The sequence below is a fragment of the Patella vulgata genome, chromosome 4 (assembly GCF_932274485.2).
Source record: "Patella vulgata chromosome 4, xgPatVulg1.2, whole genome shotgun sequence".
NCBI classification, from domain to species: domain Eukaryota; kingdom Metazoa; phylum Mollusca; class Gastropoda; family Patellidae; genus Patella; species Patella vulgata.
The window spans coordinates 21,653,445-21,673,506 of record NC_065882.2 but is presented as its reverse complement, the minus strand read 5'-3'; the positions used below and the strand labels follow the sequence as shown (position 1 = coordinate 21,673,506).

Here is a 20,062-nt window from a genome sequence, read left to right as displayed (position 1 = left end):
AAACAATATGATAATATGATTTACCTACAAAGGTAAAAAAAAAAAAAAAAAGCTGCTCTTCTATTCTGACATTCGGTTCTGAAATCGGTTCATTTCATTTTTATGTACTTACCCTACAATCCAAAGTTATATCTGATTTTTTACAGTAGTATAAAGTATAATGAAGAACATGCATATTAACCTCATCAGACCAGCGAATCTGATATTGGTTAATATTGGTTGTATTTACAACTTCCACCACCAGATCTTCAATTTTACTAGGTGCTAAAACAAATCAAAACAATATTCTATCAAAAAACTGTACAGTAACTGTAATGTTTGAAGTGGTTAATATTGTTCTTTTACACAAGGTGAATTGCGTACAATGCTCTAAAAGTTTGAAATTTGGTGATTTTGATGCAGTTCCTAGCTAAAAGTCCTTTCTTGATGTTATGTAATAATGCATTATTGGAGAACTTAATCCAAACAATGTGCTGTTATAAATTCCTTAATTACTTTACCTCAGAATCTCTTTTTAAGTTTAACTGTTATTTTAAGAGAGAAAGAGAGAGAATGGAGTTTAACCTCCACTCAACACAAACTGGGTCATTTTGGGACTAATATGTGGTTAAATTTTTTTTTCAATAATTCACTTGCACGTAGGGGTCTTTAGCAGTGGGAGGAAACCGGAGAAGCCAGAGAAAAGCCACAAGGTTGAACAGCTAACGCTACTCCTTGTCATGTAACTATTTTTTTAAGAATTTAATTTAAACGAAAATGAATCATTATTCACACCATGTAAGTGAAATACTAAAATACCTTTTACTTCTGATGGAATAATAATAGACGAAGCATCTCTGGAGAATCCCCTATTGGTTTTGGCGGTTATGGTAAAAAGATATTCCACTGTTTTACCATGTGGTAGTTGCAAATGATATGAAGTTAAACTGCCAGGTACAAGAGAGGTGCTGGTAATGCCAGTTTCTTGATTTAATACTTCTATTTTATAACCAGTTATTATTCCATTCTGAAGTTTCTTTTCAACAGGCTGAAAAATTAAAGAGAGACTTATTACAAGAATCCCAGGTATATTATAATTAGCATTTGTTACGTATAGTTCAATACTAACATGCATGCTGAAAATGTTTCATAATCTAGGTGAACAGGATAGGCAAAATTTCTATTTTAATTTTAAATTTTCTAAACTGTTATGGAATATTGATTAAAAACTAAAAGTTTGTTTATTTCTGTAAAAGCATTTGTTAAGATATAAATGAGATTGTTTTAAAAAATGCAATAGGCAAGCTATACAACCAAATACAGCACTTTTTGTTTAGTCATTTGCTCCTCAACTCTAGAATAACACATTTTGAAATAATTTTTGTTTTTAAACTTTTGCGATAAAATTCATAAATGATGCATGCCTTAACAAATCCTATATCAGCCATAGAATTATCATTGACTATCCTAAGAACATTGCTGATTTGTCTTCTGCCAGTTTGGAGATGACAACTCATAAAGTACCCAAAATGAAATTTACCCGAAGGAACTCTGGTTATGGTGGTATGGCAGGTGTTGTTAGCAACTTGGTTCAAACAGTTAAAATATCATTATTCGAAGAGTTGAAAACACATTTTGAGATGTCAAAATAGGGAATTTAGGTGAAATGAGAGCTCAACTATTTCATCCTAATAGCATTTAAGGACAATGTCGTACCAAATATATTTACCTTCCAATAAACTTGAACACCACAATTTATATCTTCACAGGACTTTTCGGTAAAACATCCCGGACAAAGAATTGGTGCTCCCCAGGGTACTGTAAAATTAACATCAGAATTAAATACTCGTAATAAAAATATCCATATTTTTATCCATGTACATGAGCCATGTATCCTAGCTGTAAACTAAGAAATTAACTGGATGCAACCAACAAATCATTTCAATATCCATCTGTGAAGTAATCGTACATATAAACTCAACAAATCAGTCATATTGTTAAAGATGTCTGTTTCAAAGTAATAAAATTACCAGTCCTTGCATTGCAGTATTACGTTTGCAGCAGCGATACAAATACAAACATATTGAAATCTTTTATTATGAACAAACATGTACCAGTTAAAAACTTGAAAAATAAACTTACTGTCTTCTGCCGTTTTCACTGCCATTTCTACATTGTCACTCCAAAAGCCTCTAACTGTTGGTTTATTAGCAACTGATATTTTATATAATGTATGAGGTAGAAGACCACAAATAGTGTAGTTGTCTTTAAAATCATCAAAGAGAATCATCTTAAAAAAATTAACAAAGCAGAATCCTCATAAATAAAACAATCAAATGTTCCAGTTTTAATGATCCCACCCTCTGACCCCAAGAAATTCATGGATCAAAATTATGCCAACTGGACATTTTTACTATGATTTAAAGAGCAAGTAGATTTTTTTTAGTCAGACATTTTTTAATGTTGATGCTCACAGTCTGGTAAAATTGGCTTAAATGGGAGCTCTGATGTTTTGAAACAATCAAAGCTATGTTTGTTTAAACTTATATCTTATCTGTTTATATAAAAGCTTTCCAATACAAAGGTTGGCCTAAAATTGCACCTTATGTAAGATTTAGATAAAGAGCTGTCCATTCTTGCTATAATAGTTCAAAAATAGATAATGCAATATGAATATACTGAAAATTTCATTCAAATTACTTTATTCTGACCCAAGTTATCACTGTTTGTAGTTTTGACTATAGACGTGTGCATTGATTGTTTATTATCATAACCACGGTACTGGTATATTCAAGATTTAGCCTAAAGAAAGACCTGCAATAGGCAAATTTAGCTCTTGAATAATGTATATTTATTTTTGCTAGAAACAGACACAATACCTTTTGTTCTTCTTCAATTAATTCTGACTGTATTTCTATTTCTACTTTGTATTCACGTTTTCTATGTTTTAATCGATGTGTCCAACTAGCTGTAAGGCATGTACTGTTTGTTCCATTTCTACTAACAATCAAATTTTCTACTGGTGCTGGTTGAACTGAAAGATAAACATACAATAAAATATTATTAATCTAAAATGGTGTAATTTTGATTTAAATAAATGAATGGCTTCTTAAGGTTTCTGCAACAAATGTACAGAGTATTTGCAACTGGGAAGAAATTTGTGAAAGCACAAAAGTTAAAGGAGCTGAACTACTTTGATTTAGATTAAAAGGACTGAATTGGGTTGACCTTAAATTTATTTAGTTTTACTATTCAATGTCTGTTTCAAAAGATTAAGAAGATTTGGGCTTTGTTACTAATTTTAATTTTAGTTTACTGTGTGGACAGTAGAACACCAAATTGGTTTTATCTCAATACCGGCTTTATATATTCTACGGACATAAAATTTTCAAAAAAGACAGACTGTTATCTGATGATCACATAAAATCAAATGAAATTAACAAGTTAAAGATATATATCTCAAATGCACAGACAGTTCATATATTAGATTTTTAAGTTCTATCTCAGCTGTAAGATAAAGATTGTGCATTCGATGCACAAAAACTTTAAACAAAGTGTTAAATTGGCTTAATAAACACAAATTCTCAGGTTCACTAGAGGATTTAACTTAGAACTTTCTGCATGATCACACCCAATGATACGGCCAGTCATGTTATCTAATATACAGATCTGCAATACTGTCAATAAAACACAAAACAGCATAATCTGTGAAGTCAAATGGTTCAGGAATTAGCACAATCAATACATCGCTGCCAACGGATATCTCTCTCACAGCTACATTCTGTGGCAAGTGGCATCAGGTGTTCAAGGAATTATACCCTGTCTCATACATGACACATATATAACAAGTTATGGATAGTGAAATGGTAAAGATGTAATTAGAAACAAATATCTACAAATAAAATAAGTTTTCATCATAACTTACCAATTTTGCTTGAATCAATTTTGAAAATATCTGACTTGACCTTCTTATTAGCTTTTATATTTGTGACAACCACCATCATATAATACATCATATCTGGATGTAACATATCTGTAGATGGTTTCCAGGAACAAGAAGTTCTTGTTAAATGTAGACAATCATTTTGTGCACCCCTGAAATATCAGGAAATTTTAGATTGATTATCAATAATTCAGCACAGCTGCCAGAACATAATTAATACTGGGAGGCCGTCAGAGGTAGCTAGCCAATTAACCCATTTTTGCAAATTTTTTGCAGAAATTGGGGGCTATTTAAAAAGCACTATCTGAAATGATCAAGAGTAACAACCCACAAAATCTGAATGGCTTCTATTTCTTATCATACAAAACCTGAAACTATAACCAGATGATAACTTTACCAGTTCAACAAGTTATCAGAAATCAATCAGCTTCTTCATCTCATGAACATAAAAACTGTGCATACATTTCAAACCAAAATAATTATAGCTTTGGTCACTAGGGGCAATAAGATTTTAAATAATGATGAAGTAGAATAACTCTAAATGGAATTATCAGCTACTTCATCTCATTAACATAATAAATTAGATGATAACTTTAGAGTATAGATCAAATACTGGCTTGTCGAGTATTTACAGGAAATTATGGATGGACCAAACATGTCCAAATTCATAGTGGGCATATAAAAAAAAAAGAAAAAATCATCTGATTAGATAAGCAATTCTACAGTAAGAGGTTAATGAATGCACTCAAAATTCTATATGAATGCACAGCCACTAGAGTATGCTGATGTGTGCACAAAGTTTCCTAAATATGTTAACCAAAATAAAAAATGATCATCTACAAACAACTAAGTCAAAATTTGTTTATTCAATTAAGCGTGGTATATTAGTTCAAAAGCATACAATTGTATCTATCATAATTTATTAACGTGTGTATACAATTTTGTAAAGAGTTATTTAAAGGTTTATGACAATTTTCGTGAGATTTTTTTTTTAATATCTAAAATTCACCATTGAATAATATATTAGTGTGTGTCCAAAATTTCATAAAGATATTGTGGGCAGTTCTTCCTTGTGCTCTGGAATAATAGTTGCAAACTAAAAACTAGGTCAAAGTCGTTAAAAATAGACTTATATATACAAATTCTTATTAAGATATCTTGATTGGTTACGCTCAATCAGTGGGTTGCGCTTTGTCATTAGTGTCATTGATTGAAATGAACAAAGCAATTAAATGTTCAGTTGTACTCACGTGATTTTAATAAAACGTCTGAAAGAATTTAAAAATTACCCCAATTTATATCTGAATAAAGAGTAAAACACTCCAAAGAATGTCAGAATAGAACACAACCATGGAAACACTATTATGACTTCAAACACCATAATGAAATGAAATGAAATGGGGTTTAACTTCTACTCTTCTGCTCCGACTGGGTTAATGAAGAAGGACCCCATAATGATGATAATAATTCCAGCATTCACCTAGCACAACATTTCAAACTAAAGTCTGTTCAGTGCATGTGTGAGAACTGTGAGACTTTAGCTGATGTACCATAATAATACCAGTAGGTAGTTCCACAACGCAGCTGAATTATATGATATGTTTATATAGTACGTGTATATAGTTTTGAGTCATTAAAGTTCTGAATGTTGTAGAAACATTTGTAACTGTACTGAAGAGTTTGGGAGTTTTGTACTCAGTTCTTAATTTTATAGGAATCCAATTTGCAAATCCTGAAGATAATGCGGCAAGCTGAGTTTTGGATGGATTTTACAAGCTTTGCTGCTGCTGATATGTTAAGATAAGGAAGGGGATGCAGCAGGAGATGATTTTATTGTAGATTCTCCAATGTTAAAGGACTGTTCTGTCTGGAGCTGTTTACTCTTGCATGTGGACAGATGAAATCAACTCTGTCTTGCCATCATTCAAGAGTAAGTTGGTAGCCATTCACTAAGCCTCTAAAGGTAGTTGACAGAGTAAGCAGTGTAGTGTTGATTATCATTGACATATTGGTGTTGGTGGTATCCTGGATAGGTTGAATAAAATTGGGCCAAGTACTTATCTCTGTGGAAATCCTCTTTTGAAAACTTTGACTGTAGACAAGTTACAGATTGTTATGTTCTTTCAAATATTTTTCCAATATAAATTGTATATTATTTTAAAATTCTAACAATCACTGGGAATACATCTGTACTTCAAAAATTAAAAGATATTGAGTTTTCCCATTTCACTAAAATAATGATACCCAATCTAACCCTCTAGAGCATCCTCAAGCCTTGATCATGACAATAGGTGATCAGATTTCAATGGCTAAAACTGACTAATGTATTACTTACTCTACAGACCAGACTAAAGATACATCAATATCATCATAGTTACAGTAGGGTGTTGATAAATTCCATGTGCATGTCATATTCTCCCAGTCATATACACGGCAAGTAAAATCAGTAACAGGTTTAGGTTCATCTGAAATCAAATGAAACATATTTACACAATTAAAAACCTTGAGTTAAAGATTAACCTTTTATAAGAATATGATAAGGCATATATACCTTTTAATAACCAAACATACACACTGGAGAATCCTAGTCAAAAAGTTGAATAGTAATAAACAGTAATTATATTCCACAGAACTGTGTCCTGTATAAAATCGTTTAGGATAACAAAGGGCAATAACTCTGGAATTAAATCAACAAGCTTCTGTTTAAATTCCGAGTCAATCAGATAGTAACTTTCATATAATATGATTAATACGTTGATCCCTTAAGTACTTAATCAATCCTCCCTTTTATCAATGATAGTAGTTGTACACCCAGTACAGTCAATTAATTTTGGAATTTTGAATATTATTCACCATATGTTGATGTCCGATTGGAAATATTCGGAATATACATGTCCGGAATATACGGGCAAAATAGCATCAGTGGCCTCTAGGGTGTCCACACCAGAAACTGTGGATGTTGGATGAAAGTTTAAATGTCGGCATATAAAAAAGAATGGCATTTAATCAATAGAGCTATGTCATTTTATGAGTAAACCTACACAAATAAGCTGGGAAACCTAGCCTTTTTTCAGACAGGGGTAATAGATTTTTATCATAAACTTTTATAGAGAGAGAGAGAGAGAGAAAGAGAGAGAGAGGGGGGGGGGTAATGTCCACTCGACACAAACTAGGTCATTTCGGGACTAACATATGGTTCAATTTTATTTCAATAATTCGCTTGCGCGTAGGGGTCTTTAGCAGTGGGAGGAAACCAGAAAACTTTTAGAAATATCAACCACCAAATTCCTATAATTATTTGAGCTGTTGACATGATCTATACATTTTCCAACTGGTTAATCTTAACATTTGTTTTAATTATTGTTTCTGGAATATTTGATTCTGGTTTGTAAAAAAGACAAGACTTACAATTGACTTGAACTAATTGATGATCTAAAACTTCTTGGCTGTGACTCTTATTTAACAAACACACAAAATTAAAGCGTTTCAGATCTTGTGAACAGCCAAACTTATCAACAGTTATAGGGTATACCAGTTTGATAGATTTTGTGTTGATTATTCTGATGTACCGTTGTGGAATAGTTACATCATTTAACTTGAAGTACATTGATGAAGAATTTTCTCGTAGACGTGGATTGGTCAAATTACACCACAGCATCAGGTCATGTCCAAAAAACACATATGGATCATCTGGTTTAACCACTGAAATAAAAGAAAACACACATTCAATGACGCTTAGCTTTTTATTGAGAACATGTTGGGAATTACAATGTCAAACAGATGTAATTCTGATAGTAACAGGAACAGAGCTTGTAACATTTTGTCAAACGTTTCCTAGTTCTGAATTCTCAAGAGATTAAACAATCAATGTGTTCTAATTAAAGCAAGATTCTTTAGTTGATGTGTGTGTAAGCTTATGAGATAGGGGGAAATGATAAAAAAAAAGTGCTGTGTATACTGTTTTATTCCATTCAGACATTTTCTATTTGAAAGGCTTAATTCTTTATTTTTTTTTTATTTATTTATTTATTTTTTTTGGGGGGGGGGGGGGAGGACAATCCATATAAATTGTCATTAAGGTTATGTTTTCCTATTGTCCACAAGTACAATAAATTCAATATGTATTTACCTCCATTTCCATCTAACAACATTCCATGGGTCTGTGAGACGACCATTAAGAAAAGAAAAATAAATACTGATGTTGTTAAATAATGTCTGTTCTCCATGTTTCGTTATCTTCATATTACTCTGATTACTGTCATTATCGTCCTATAATAACAATTAAAATACATAACAATGATTATTACAGGTTTCAACCAAATACAATCCATTCTTATAAATCAATAAAACTTCAATATGTCATGTTCAGCTCTCAGAAGAATTGTGTTAAACATATGAAACAACTCATCAAATAATAATGATCTAATGATTCATTGTTTGGTGCAATGTTGAAGGATTCTTTTACATATTTCTTTTTTATTAAAGAAATAAAATTGATTTTTAACAAAAAAAAGTAATTGTTTTCAATTATTTTTTTAATAACTAACACTGATATCACAGATGATCGGTATATATTTTGGTGTTGATATATTTATATATTTTAATGCTCTTTGTTATCTCTATTTATTATGTAAATGTAATATCGTCTTATGTGGCAGTTGTATTTTATAGAAACGTTTATTGATAATAATAATCTTTCTAACAATGCTAATTTTATAACAGTAAACATTTTCTTGAATTGGTAAGAGAAGGTCTTCTATGGAGAACAGGACATTCAAATTCTAATCATAACTTCTACTCTCTTTATTTATATTCCAAGTTTAATGGTCAAATCTTTTAATTTTTCCAGACACTGAATAATAATAGACATACTCTGACCACTAAATGATAAATATACTCGAGTTAAGAGCCCTTTAATCACAAGACATCCAACATTTTCTCCACAATGCAACAGTTTTATTTATTAAATACATGATCCATCTATTTTACACCCAAGAAAGTTTATCCTTGAGTTGGCACGAACTTCATTCTGGTTGTGTGAAAGTTGTCATAAAATCTATTTACATAGAGCAAGGATTTGACAGAAAATGTATCTTGTTAAAGCAATTTGATATGTGTTTTTATTTACTGAGTCCACATCAACGAATTCTACAAAAATACCCATGGGATATTACACTGAAGGAAAAAAAGTATCAAAAACAGAAAGGATGAAAACCAATTTGCTGGATAGAGCATTGGTTATAGGCAGTACAGACTACTATTACATTAAAGCAGTACATTTAATTCTAATGCCTTTCATGTGCAGATGTTAAGCCGGTTTAAAACAGATAGACGAGCCAGCTTCACTTTGTTGTCTGAACACAAAGGTGGGCCCAAACATACTGATTTAAAATTTCCAGACAGCTATCTGTCTTTGAGAAGGTTTTTTTTCTAAGCGGGCTTATCTCCGCATCTGTTTAAGATCGTCAACTTCACTTTAGGCATGTACATTTCAATACTTCTATCATTGTGAGATCAAAATTATAAATTTTCTCAATTTACCTTTTTCATTAAATAAAAGGATCTAGCTCAAATCACACTATCAATGCTTTATATCATTATTTCCACTGTAAATTACATCCATTTTAAGAAGTTAACTACAACAATTAACTGGCAAAAACAAAAAACCAAGTGTTGTTCCATCTCATTATAAAGCTTATGTTCATTCTAGAAACTTTACATTAAACCCTACCTAAACAGTCTATCTTAACAAAACCAAGCATTGTTCCTTTTTATTATAGTACACTTGTGTTCATCTTGTAAGTTTAAATTAAACCCTACCTAAACAGTCTATCTTAATAAAATGTTTATTTGTAAACATTTTCTTTCCACTAGATACCTCACAAATAAGAATCTCCTGGCAGAAAAATGATCATATATCCAAGAAACACTTTCAATTTCATAATATCTGAAACTAAAACTAGGAATTTCGGATATTATAAAATAGGGTAAATATATACAATTACATGTCATATGACAGTATGAATATGTCACTGTCATATTCAGACGTCATTATAATGCCTCAAGACTAAAATAGTTAAAAGAAAGTCGCAATAGAACAGAGTAAACTCAAGCCTTTAATAGTAACCTAATTTCACAGAGTGCACACAGAAAGGCCTGACAAAATCTTATAAATAATCAATTTCTAATGATAATAACAAGCTATTCGATATCAAACTGTTAATTTTTTTAAAAAATAAAGAGAAAGCAGATGTTTACTAAAGATTGTTAAAACTTTTCAACTGTTATGACAAATAAAGGATATTATCTTTATGTGTCAATCACCCACATAATTTATTACAATGGTTTAATAATGACATAAGATAACGATAAAGTTCATAAAGTAAATTTGATAAATGGTCATAATATAACATGCAATGGCTTTCTAATCTAGCTGCTACACATCTAGGTATTGTAGTAACCAAAATATAAGGTAGCTGTAACACATCAATATACCTACATGTACTTAGTAACCATATCATGACAAGCTTGTGTTTATTTTGACACTGTTGCATGGGTATTTGTCACTTGAAATTTAGAATCTAAAACACAATGATGTTGCACATTTAAATCAGAACTGAAATAAATCAAATCCTTCAGGATTTCAATGTTCGCCCACTTTCATATCATAAAATGGCACACCGTTATTTATGGACAAATAACAAGAAAGGGTGCACCTACTATTCTTATTCAGTTTAATATTATTCTAACATGTTAAATAAATAGGTTCTGTGACATGTCTTCTCCAAAAATGGTCAAATCTCCACAGAACAAAATAATCGTGAGTTTATTTTTAAGTTTTGCGTCACACATTTTATATTTAAATCAGTTCTTTCTTCAAAACATAACAGCCTTTGCATATTTTACCCATTCATGCCATTCGAAGAATAATATACATTAACCCCACCCATTTGTGCTTAAACTTCCCCAATGGCAAATGAAAGGTTTAAATAACACAAAAGTAACCAATAGAGAAAGAAAACATAAAACTTTTTTATGTAGCTCCTGACAAGAACTGGTTAACCCTGTAAGCAATATTAAACTTGACTTTATGTTTGAATACTTATGACACTGTGCACAAGACAAATACCATAACTTATGATCAAAGATAATTAAAATTATGTGGACCTCCATGTATAGAGTTTTATGTCCAATAATGTCTCTTAATTTAACAAACACACTTCATCAAACCAACTTTGATATAAATACTATCCATTGGACTCTTCGCCAAAATAATATGACTGGCAAATATCACTCTCATCAAAAAAGACAATGTTAACAAAAACATTTCCTAACCTCATTGTTTTTGCTCCAGGTAGGTTCGTCCCCCCCCCCCCTACAATTATAAACTAAAATCCCTACACCTATACAATGCACAGACACAGTGTTATGATCTTGTAATTGAGAATATCGTTCAAGAGATTGAAACATTTTGCCATTAAATTATGATTCAAGAGTTTGAGACACTTTGTTATCATGATAATGACTCGCGCAAAGAAACAGTTTTCATAACATCTCTCATGATCATGATCCAAGAATTGAAGCACTCTCACAATATGTTACGAGATATAGACTTGTCATCGCATTAAGTTCCAAGATATAGACTTGTCATGAGTATTATTCACAATAATAGAAGCTTTTAAATCTTAATCATTATTTCTGATAATTATTTTATGGATTGTTACCCTTGATTAGATGTTAGGTGTAGGATAAAGCACGAGACTGAGGTTATGCTGGGGAAAGAAAGACTTTCTTCCCCAGCATAACCGAAGTCGAGGACTTTATCTTGCTTAAAAACCGTCTGTTTACATGTACGCAAGATGAGAATATCCCAGAATTCCCGTAAGAAAACCGTATATCAGGTTTTTCTTATGGGGAAAAAAAACTACCCTGGAAGAATAACCCATTACAGGTTTAAAGAAAAACTTTCAGAAGAATAACCCCAAATTTCCCTGTATATATCCAAAGCCGCCTCCTACTTTCAGACCGCAAGTTATTCTGGGCATACCTCAAAGATCAAAGAGATTTACCGTTACAGGTTTATAAAGTCTTTTAATGCTCCCATTACCTACAATTTAAAAGAGTGAAAATGAGAAAACCTTTGTGGACTGCTCAGATGACAAAGCTGCTGGGTATGTTTTGTTGCCTGGTAACCTATCTTTATATAGTTTGTTACTAACAAAGCATATAACTTAAATTCATAACTTAAGCTTCATTTCAAAATGTACATTACTGTTGATTGTGATATCATAATCTCTATAAACTGGTTGAAATTTCCATTTGTGTGTGGTGTGTGGGTGGTGTAAAATATTTCTGTAGCTAACTTCATATATGACAAATACCACAATGTTATATAAGTACCATATCTATGACGTAGATAAATAACCATTATTACCAGTATGTATATTCCTATAGTAGATAATAAAGTTAATACTAATCTTTACAATACATGCTCTAACTGATAAAAGATTGTTGATTTTCATAGAATTGTAATTGACAATTCTAAGAAAGAAGTTTTAAATGTGAAAATGACCTAAATATTACTCTATTCATAAACTTGAATATAAAATGGATTAATCCCATTTAATCAAAGTTATATATACTTTTCTGGACAATTACATGTATCAAAATATTCACCTGAATGGATTGGTTGTGAGATCTATTAATAAGACATATCTACAGTACATTGATTCATTTATATATAAATGTACAGTTTCACTGAATAAAACGTGTATATTACTGTATATATATTGACCTGACCTGGGAGTAAGCCTATATTTATCATCGGCACTTTATCACCGTATTGACAAATATATGCATCAGAACTACGACATACATCAATAAAATTTATCAGTCATAATAACTTCTTTTTTTTTTTACTTAAAATGTCACCATTTGAACGTCAAATTTTGTTGTTCTTACTAAAGTAACTAAATATAAAGGAGCTAAAATCTCTCTAATTTTGGTCAAACTATGAACCCCTTTCATGGTCAAACCAAACTACTTGATTTTTATTTTGATTAGTGACAGGGAAAAGCTCTATACAATTAAATTTTTGTTTCAAATCGGCTTGTTTACTAATTTTACTTTCCTTTTTGATTTAATGTGCTGAAAACTTTTAACACTTGGAAATATGTTTTTAATTCTGTTTTTGTTCTGTGCATGATCTGGCGATCACATGTGGAACATCAGAAGAAGATAGAATTCAAAGAAAGTTTTCTTTGTACACCTCGAGCAACTAAAAAGATATTTTGATACATTTTGCAAATACAGTTGTATATTCTTTTCAGATATTAAGTCAAGTTTGCTTATATAATTACCGTTATTCTCAACAGAAGAATGTCCTCTCATCAGACGACCACAGAGGCACTGCCAATCGTGCACAGAACATGGGGCTTGTAGAATGTGGTTGTACTGTGATATTATATGGTTTTGCAAAGTATCTTATTTCGACTTCTTCAAGAAAACCAATACAACAATAACTATTAGGATACATCTTGTGCAAATTTGTATTTGGCTTTGTATATTTAATAAGGAACAAACATTAGCCCATTTTTTATATTGAATTCATGTTACAAAACCAAAAACACATTAAATGTTAAAGGTGCCTGGATGTTTAGTTCCACAAGTTAAAGGTGACGTCATGTTATAACAGTAAAAAGATGACATTATTAATACCATTAGCTCTATCCCTCTTTATCCCATCCTGACATTTAAGTATGTTAATATGTGACATATGGTGACACCATGGCATTAGTGGTGTATCTATTATGTTACTGATTTCATATCATCAACAGATTACGTCATAAAATAGAGGTATGGTGGGGGTATCAATGATAGTGTGAAATAGAGTTTAACATCCACTCGAATCCTACCACTAGTTATGTACAAGTCTGGAATCAAAGTTATGATTTCTGATTCACAAATAATTCACACATATAACATACATGTACTCTCCCAATCCACCCCTCAAGTATATGACTTCCTGGGAAAGTTAGTAATTATACTCCAAGTTTGTGTATAAACCATCCAAAGAAAAAGATGTGACAAGCAATGTTTTGCATGTACAATGATGGACATAAAAACATAATAAATGCACTCACATAAACTACGAAAGTGATGTAATTGTGGCATACATACATGTATTTCCGCAACAGTATAAAAAGAAGTGGGTTACTTAATACAAGACACCCTGCAGGCTTTATTTCATTGTTTTATATGATATTATACAAATAAAAAAAACCATATAGCCTTCTATTATCGCTGTCATGTACCTTTTTTTTAAAAGATAAATATAAATAATTAGTATTATCATCACATGCATGTGTGCCGAGCAAATTCAAACAACACTATTTTATTTTTAATCTCTAACAGAACCTACAGATCCCCCCACCCCTAAAAAAAAATGTATTGAATAATATTTTATTTTAATAGTTTTAACAAAATTGACACGCTGCATCCAAAATATTTATATTCTCTATAAGATATATGTATTAATATCAGTAAATTTATTACATTATAGCTGCTGCACGTCAAATTTTTCACTGTTTAATCCGCATTAAATGGAATCAAAGTGATTATTCCTCATTTAATTAAGGAAACAAAGTGAAAATATGAACAGTAGATAATCTTCCAGTTTGGTGTCAATTTGATTAAAAATCGGCCAATTGCAGAGAATGTCGATTTAAAACATCTATGTAAATACTGAACAGAATGGAACAAATTTTTAGACGGTTTATTTTTGCACTTTTTAACAGAATATTAATATTAGTCAAGTATCGCGAAACATAATTATAGTCATGACACGCTATTATTTTTAAAAGAATTATATCAAAAATTTTCCAGTTTGCATATTTATGGTACTAAAATTACTACCGTATTATAATAATTGCAGCTAATCTAAATTAGTCTTCCTGGATAATATTACAAATAATAAAACATTATCTTAAAAATATTAATGCATTTGTTCAGATTAGTTTCCATGACTATATCGGAAAACAATAAAACTGTTATCACTGTGTAATTATAACCATACTGTACAAACTTAAAATTTTCATCATTTATGAAATAAATCATTTGGTATGACAGACTCTCAAAAACAAACTAATTTCTTATTCATGCAATTCAAAATCAGTCTTCATCTTGTCAGTAGTCTGACAAAGTAGTCTTTGAACAATGTGAGGAATTGTCCGGGCAGTCAACAAGAGTTGTCCCATATTTGTACTTTTATCAGTAATGAAACATTTATAATACACTAAAATCTGATTAAGAGTAACAACTCATACTCATTAAGTAATTATCAGAAAATCATAAGAATTTGTTTGGCACATGCTAACATTTAGTATACAGAACATTTAATATCATGGATTTAGCTGTTCAATTTATCAAAAATCATTGAAAATCAATATACTTGTTTGTCTCAAAACCTCAAACTCTGTGTGTCAATCTGAAGTCAATCGAAACAATTATATACATGTATAGACGTAAACACGGCGTATAAATATAAAATCAACCAGATGATAACTATGGTCTCTAAAGCAACAACAAGATTTTTCAAAGTGATCAAAGCCTATAACTCTGGCAGTAACTATCGGAAATCTTTGAAAATCACTAGGATTCTTCGTCTGCTGACCTTAAACTCTGTGTATAAATTTAAAGTCAATCGGATATTAACTTTAGCCTCTAAAGGGTCCACAAGATTTTTCAAAGTGGTCAAGGGCCATAAGTCTGGCAGTAATTACTAGAAATTGGTGAAAATCAATAGTCTTCTTCGTCTCATGACCTTAAACATTGTGTATAAATTTAAAGTCAATCGGAGATTAACTTTAGCCTCTAGAGCGTCCACAAGCAATTGTGGACACAGGACCGACAGAAGGACGACGAACCGACAGACGGGGCGGGGGCGACGACAATATACAACCACATTTCAAGATGGGCGTATAAAAAAGATTACGGAATTGTTAAGGTCACACTATATATGGCTCTGTGATGTGATCACTGTGGAAGGACAATAATTTGCAAATAATTATGTGTTCCTTAGTTTAATCATTTTCACAGTTATCGGAAATCATTGAAAATGAATAGACTTCTTCTTATAATGACCATAAATACTGTGCATTAATCAGATATTAACCTTTAGCCTCTGACCTGTCCACAAACAATAATTGTGTACTACCTACCAACGGACCGACAGACCGACAAATGGACAGACTGGGATGACTACCATATGCAATCACATTTCAATGTGGGCCTGTAAAAAATGTTGATGTTTTTTTTGCAAACCAGTCAAATTTGTTTATGCTTCAAAATCTGTCTGTCAGTAATGTTGTGTTTGTTCCAGACTCTTAAAACCCCTATGGATTTGTCTATATTTATTTGTAATGTGATGTATAATGTATACTGTCTGTTTTATAAATAATATACACCACTTATATGACATAATATAATAGTCATAACTACTGTTAGTATTATAAAATCTACATTAATATTATAGTTAATTTATATAATACATTATGTTAATACCATAAATATATTACATAATATCATATATAACACGTCCCATCTCATATATCATTGAAATCATCAACTACAGTAAATCATCCTTGAGAGATATTTAGCAACTGATTCAAATTATAATACTATACACATGGTATGGATATAAACACTATGTTTATTACCGGTATGTTAACAAGATTTCACAAGTTCTTTTCAAGCTAGACACTATACCAACGAAATTAGATTTTATCTTGAAAATGACTTGTGAAACTTTTTTAAAATTAGTTTTAGCTTGACATGTTGCAGTATAATATCAATATCAAGATACCTGTACGATAGTACTATATGGACCAGAAACTGAGAATGGCATGATCTCGGTTGTGATGTCATATCAAAAATCAAAGTCTGTCAATTGATGTGCAATTGTCCAAGGAACAAGCATGCCAAGTTTCATGTCGATCATACTTCCGTGGGCAGAGCCTTAGGTTTGTATCAAAGAGCGCTGCCCCCAAGAACAAGAAGATCAGTACCGGTAGAGCTTGGGGCCCAGTTCCTGCTTTTTTGGCCTGTTGTAAAAAAATATTGTGTGAAGATGAAAAGAATATAAATATATTAATCAAAATGCACAATAACGGTTTAAAGAATTACATGTATCTAAATCCAAATGTTCGACTGAGCTCATAATAAAGGATTATTTTTCTGTTTTATAAGGTTTAACATTTCTATCTTCTTTGACATGCATTTTCCATCTTTGTGGTCTTCTGCATTTGCAACATTCAATTTAATCCATATTAACATCTGTATCTGTCATTCGCAGACTATGCCCTTTGGAAATCAATGAGAATAAAATTGTTAAACAAAAAGTTTAAATCCTCAGAAAGCAATAGAATGCATAAATTGAAGATAATTTCGCAAATTTATGAGGGTCCCAAAACTTTAGGTATCTCCAGCTCTGGCTGATCATATTATCAACCATACATACCCTGTTAAATCAGGGACAGTTCCTTGTTTACTTAAATGTTATGACTCAAGACAAATATAATGTATATTTACTTTACAGTGTTTGATAACAGAGTTTGTCGGTAAATTTAGACTTGAAATTTGGGGTTATTTTGCACATATTTAAGAGTAGATGTTTTTAAAATGGTCTCTTTATATATACACTGTTCTATGTTTAACACATGTAATACCAACTGGTACAATGACAGTCATGTTACTTGTATTTGCATCGAGTCCATACAATTATATTCTCACTCAAGCCTAGAAAATGTGCAAACTTTCTTAACAATAGCTGCCCTTGAACAGTATTTAGATTTATATGTCTTCGTGACAAATAGCATGATCTAAATATTCTGCCATTTTTCAACAGTGATTAATGATAATCAAATACCTTTTTAGATCAACATGACCTGATCATCAAAGCAAACCAAAGTGAAAGAGACATTATTATTCATCTCCATTAGCCCCAAATTTACATTATGAACAGACCTCCATAGGGGTGGATTCAGAAGGGGGGTGTTTGGGGGGGATCCAAACCCCCACACAATGTGATATCACAATTAATGCTTTGCATTAATCAAATTGAATCACAATGTGATCCTATTAATTCATAATAAAAATTGACGTCAAACAAGATGTTCGATTTCTCTCTTTAAAAAGCTCAGTGTGTATGTATGCCTACTTAATTTGGAGACGATGATGGCATCATGCATTATCACCTGTCAAATTTCCCTAACAGGAACCTGGCAAACCCCATCCTGCACAAAAATTTCTGGATCCGCCCCTAACCCACCACAAGTTTCATGGTCAAAGTTGTAATAATATACCTCTTAATTTCATAATTTTTTTCCCTGTTTATTTTTCTGTTCAGTATACACAAGATCTTGGGATAACAGGTCTGTACTGTACTGTAAATAATGATCATGATTCAACTTTTGTCAAAATACGTCAAGATGGACTCAATTGAGTCAGTACAAAGTAATATTTATAACTTTGGTTGTACTTTTGCAAAAACAAAAATGAAAAATGGATATGGATCATCTATATTTCAATACTTATGTTCCTGAAATTGGATTTAAATTGCTTAAAAACAACTCTGTGGAGTGAGTACTGATACATGCAAGTGATGACAGACAGATGGGTGGGTCTAGTGTACAAGGGCGATGACAACATAGACCAAATTAAATGTGTACAAGGGCAATGACATTAAATGAGTATAAGGGTGATGACATATCTGGTAACATCATAGACCACATTAAATGTGCACAAGGGCGATGACAACATAGAACACATTAAATGCTAGGCTATAAAAATTAATTGATCATCAAAACCTGACAATTAAAACTACAAGTTTGATTACTGTATCCTATTTTTAACAGTTCTGAGGGTACAATAAGCAAAATCATTCACAAATATTTCAAAGTCAAAAATCTGTACTGGAACTTTTGGTACATGTATTTAGCAATTTTAAAAGTAGGCCCTACATATAACAAAACCATTCAGCAAACCTTGGCAGACTCCGGTACCCTACATCTAGCCTCGGCTGAATGACGGTATGTGATATGTAGCTATACCCGTACAATTATGATGCGGCTGCCGGTTTACTATTAGGAAAACTTGCCGCTGTTAGAAAGAAGTTCTCAAGTGTGTCGTTCGAAGACATTAGGCAAAAATTGGCAGACTCCTGTTCCCTTTCTAGCTTTTAATTTAGTCAAGCAATGTAAGCATTTACAAACAACATGCAGTTTCTTGAGATAAAACACACTTCACAGACACCGCCAATGTTAATCCAATGGGCACTGCCATTTTTAATCCAGGAACTTGAAAGTAGTTCCAATATGACGGAATTCGTCATACAGCTAAGGCTAGATGTAGGGTACTGGAGTCTGCTGAGGTGTGACGAATGATAACAAACCAAGTATAACTACCATCTTAAAGAATGGGATTAGGTTAGCTTGTAAGAAAAGGGTAGCTGAATTTCTATTACATTATTTGTCTTCGACACATAAGATAGTCATGTGAAATTAATATTAAACAATGTAAACTTGAAATGACTGTAACTTTTTGAACCAAAACAATTTTAAACCGAAGTAGGATCTACTTGTGAGTGTGTTTATGGTCTAAATTTTTATTCTGGCATGTTGGGGCTTTAAATTAAGCCTTCAGTACAAAACAGGATACTTCATTCAACAAACTTGTTAAAGCCAATACTTTTGATGTGATTTTTTAATGCACACAATGAGCTATTTTATGCAGAGTAATAATAATAATGTGTCATTTGGAAGTATAAATCTACAATAAACACCCTTTAAACATCTTTACTGAAAGGTCGTGCATTTGTACAATGCCTGTTTGTTTTCAAAGGCCTATATTCTTTTAAAGAAACAATAATTGACAGGAAAAGTCACTGTGGATTTTAGAATAATGACATTATGGTAATATTTTGAATCAGTTTAAATCTTCTTTCCGACAAAAAAAATGGCTATCTTTTAAACAAAACTGATAAACAAGGAAATGATTCTAAAACTGTCGACAATGTGTCTCTTTTGATCAGCTTTAAAGGGCTTCTAAATCACAACAATATTTATTTTAGCCCATGAAGAGTAC

The 20,062-nt window shown here is 31.6% G+C and overlaps 1 protein-coding gene across 5 annotated transcripts in view; it reads right to left on the bottom strand.

Moving 5' to 3' along the window:
- LOC126817542 (oncostatin-M-specific receptor subunit beta) overlaps positions 1-20,062 on the bottom strand; it is a 59,481-nt gene that overhangs the window by 6,076 nt on the left and 33,343 nt on the right. For 4 of the 5 annotated variants that reach the window (XM_050544599.2, XM_050544600.2, XM_050544597.2 and 1 more), the window contains 10 exons: positions 8,052-8,191; positions 7,331-7,624; positions 6,258-6,387; positions 5,173-5,190; positions 3,905-4,074; positions 2,859-3,013; positions 2,122-2,269; positions 1,709-1,797; positions 799-1,027; positions 113-264 (listed from right to left, as the gene is read on the bottom strand). In XM_050544599.2, the coding sequence (XP_050400556.2) occupies positions 113-264; positions 799-1,027; positions 1,709-1,797; positions 2,122-2,269; positions 2,859-3,013; positions 3,905-4,074; positions 5,173-5,190; positions 6,258-6,387; positions 7,331-7,624; positions 8,052-8,148 (1,482 nt within the window). In that variant the 5' untranslated portion in view covers positions 8,149-8,191. The remainder of the gene's footprint in view (positions 1-112; positions 265-798; positions 1,028-1,708; positions 1,798-2,121; positions 2,270-2,858; positions 3,014-3,904; positions 4,075-5,172; positions 5,191-6,257; positions 6,388-7,330; positions 7,625-8,051; positions 8,192-20,062) is intronic. The other variant, XM_050544601.2, reaches the window with a different exon arrangement.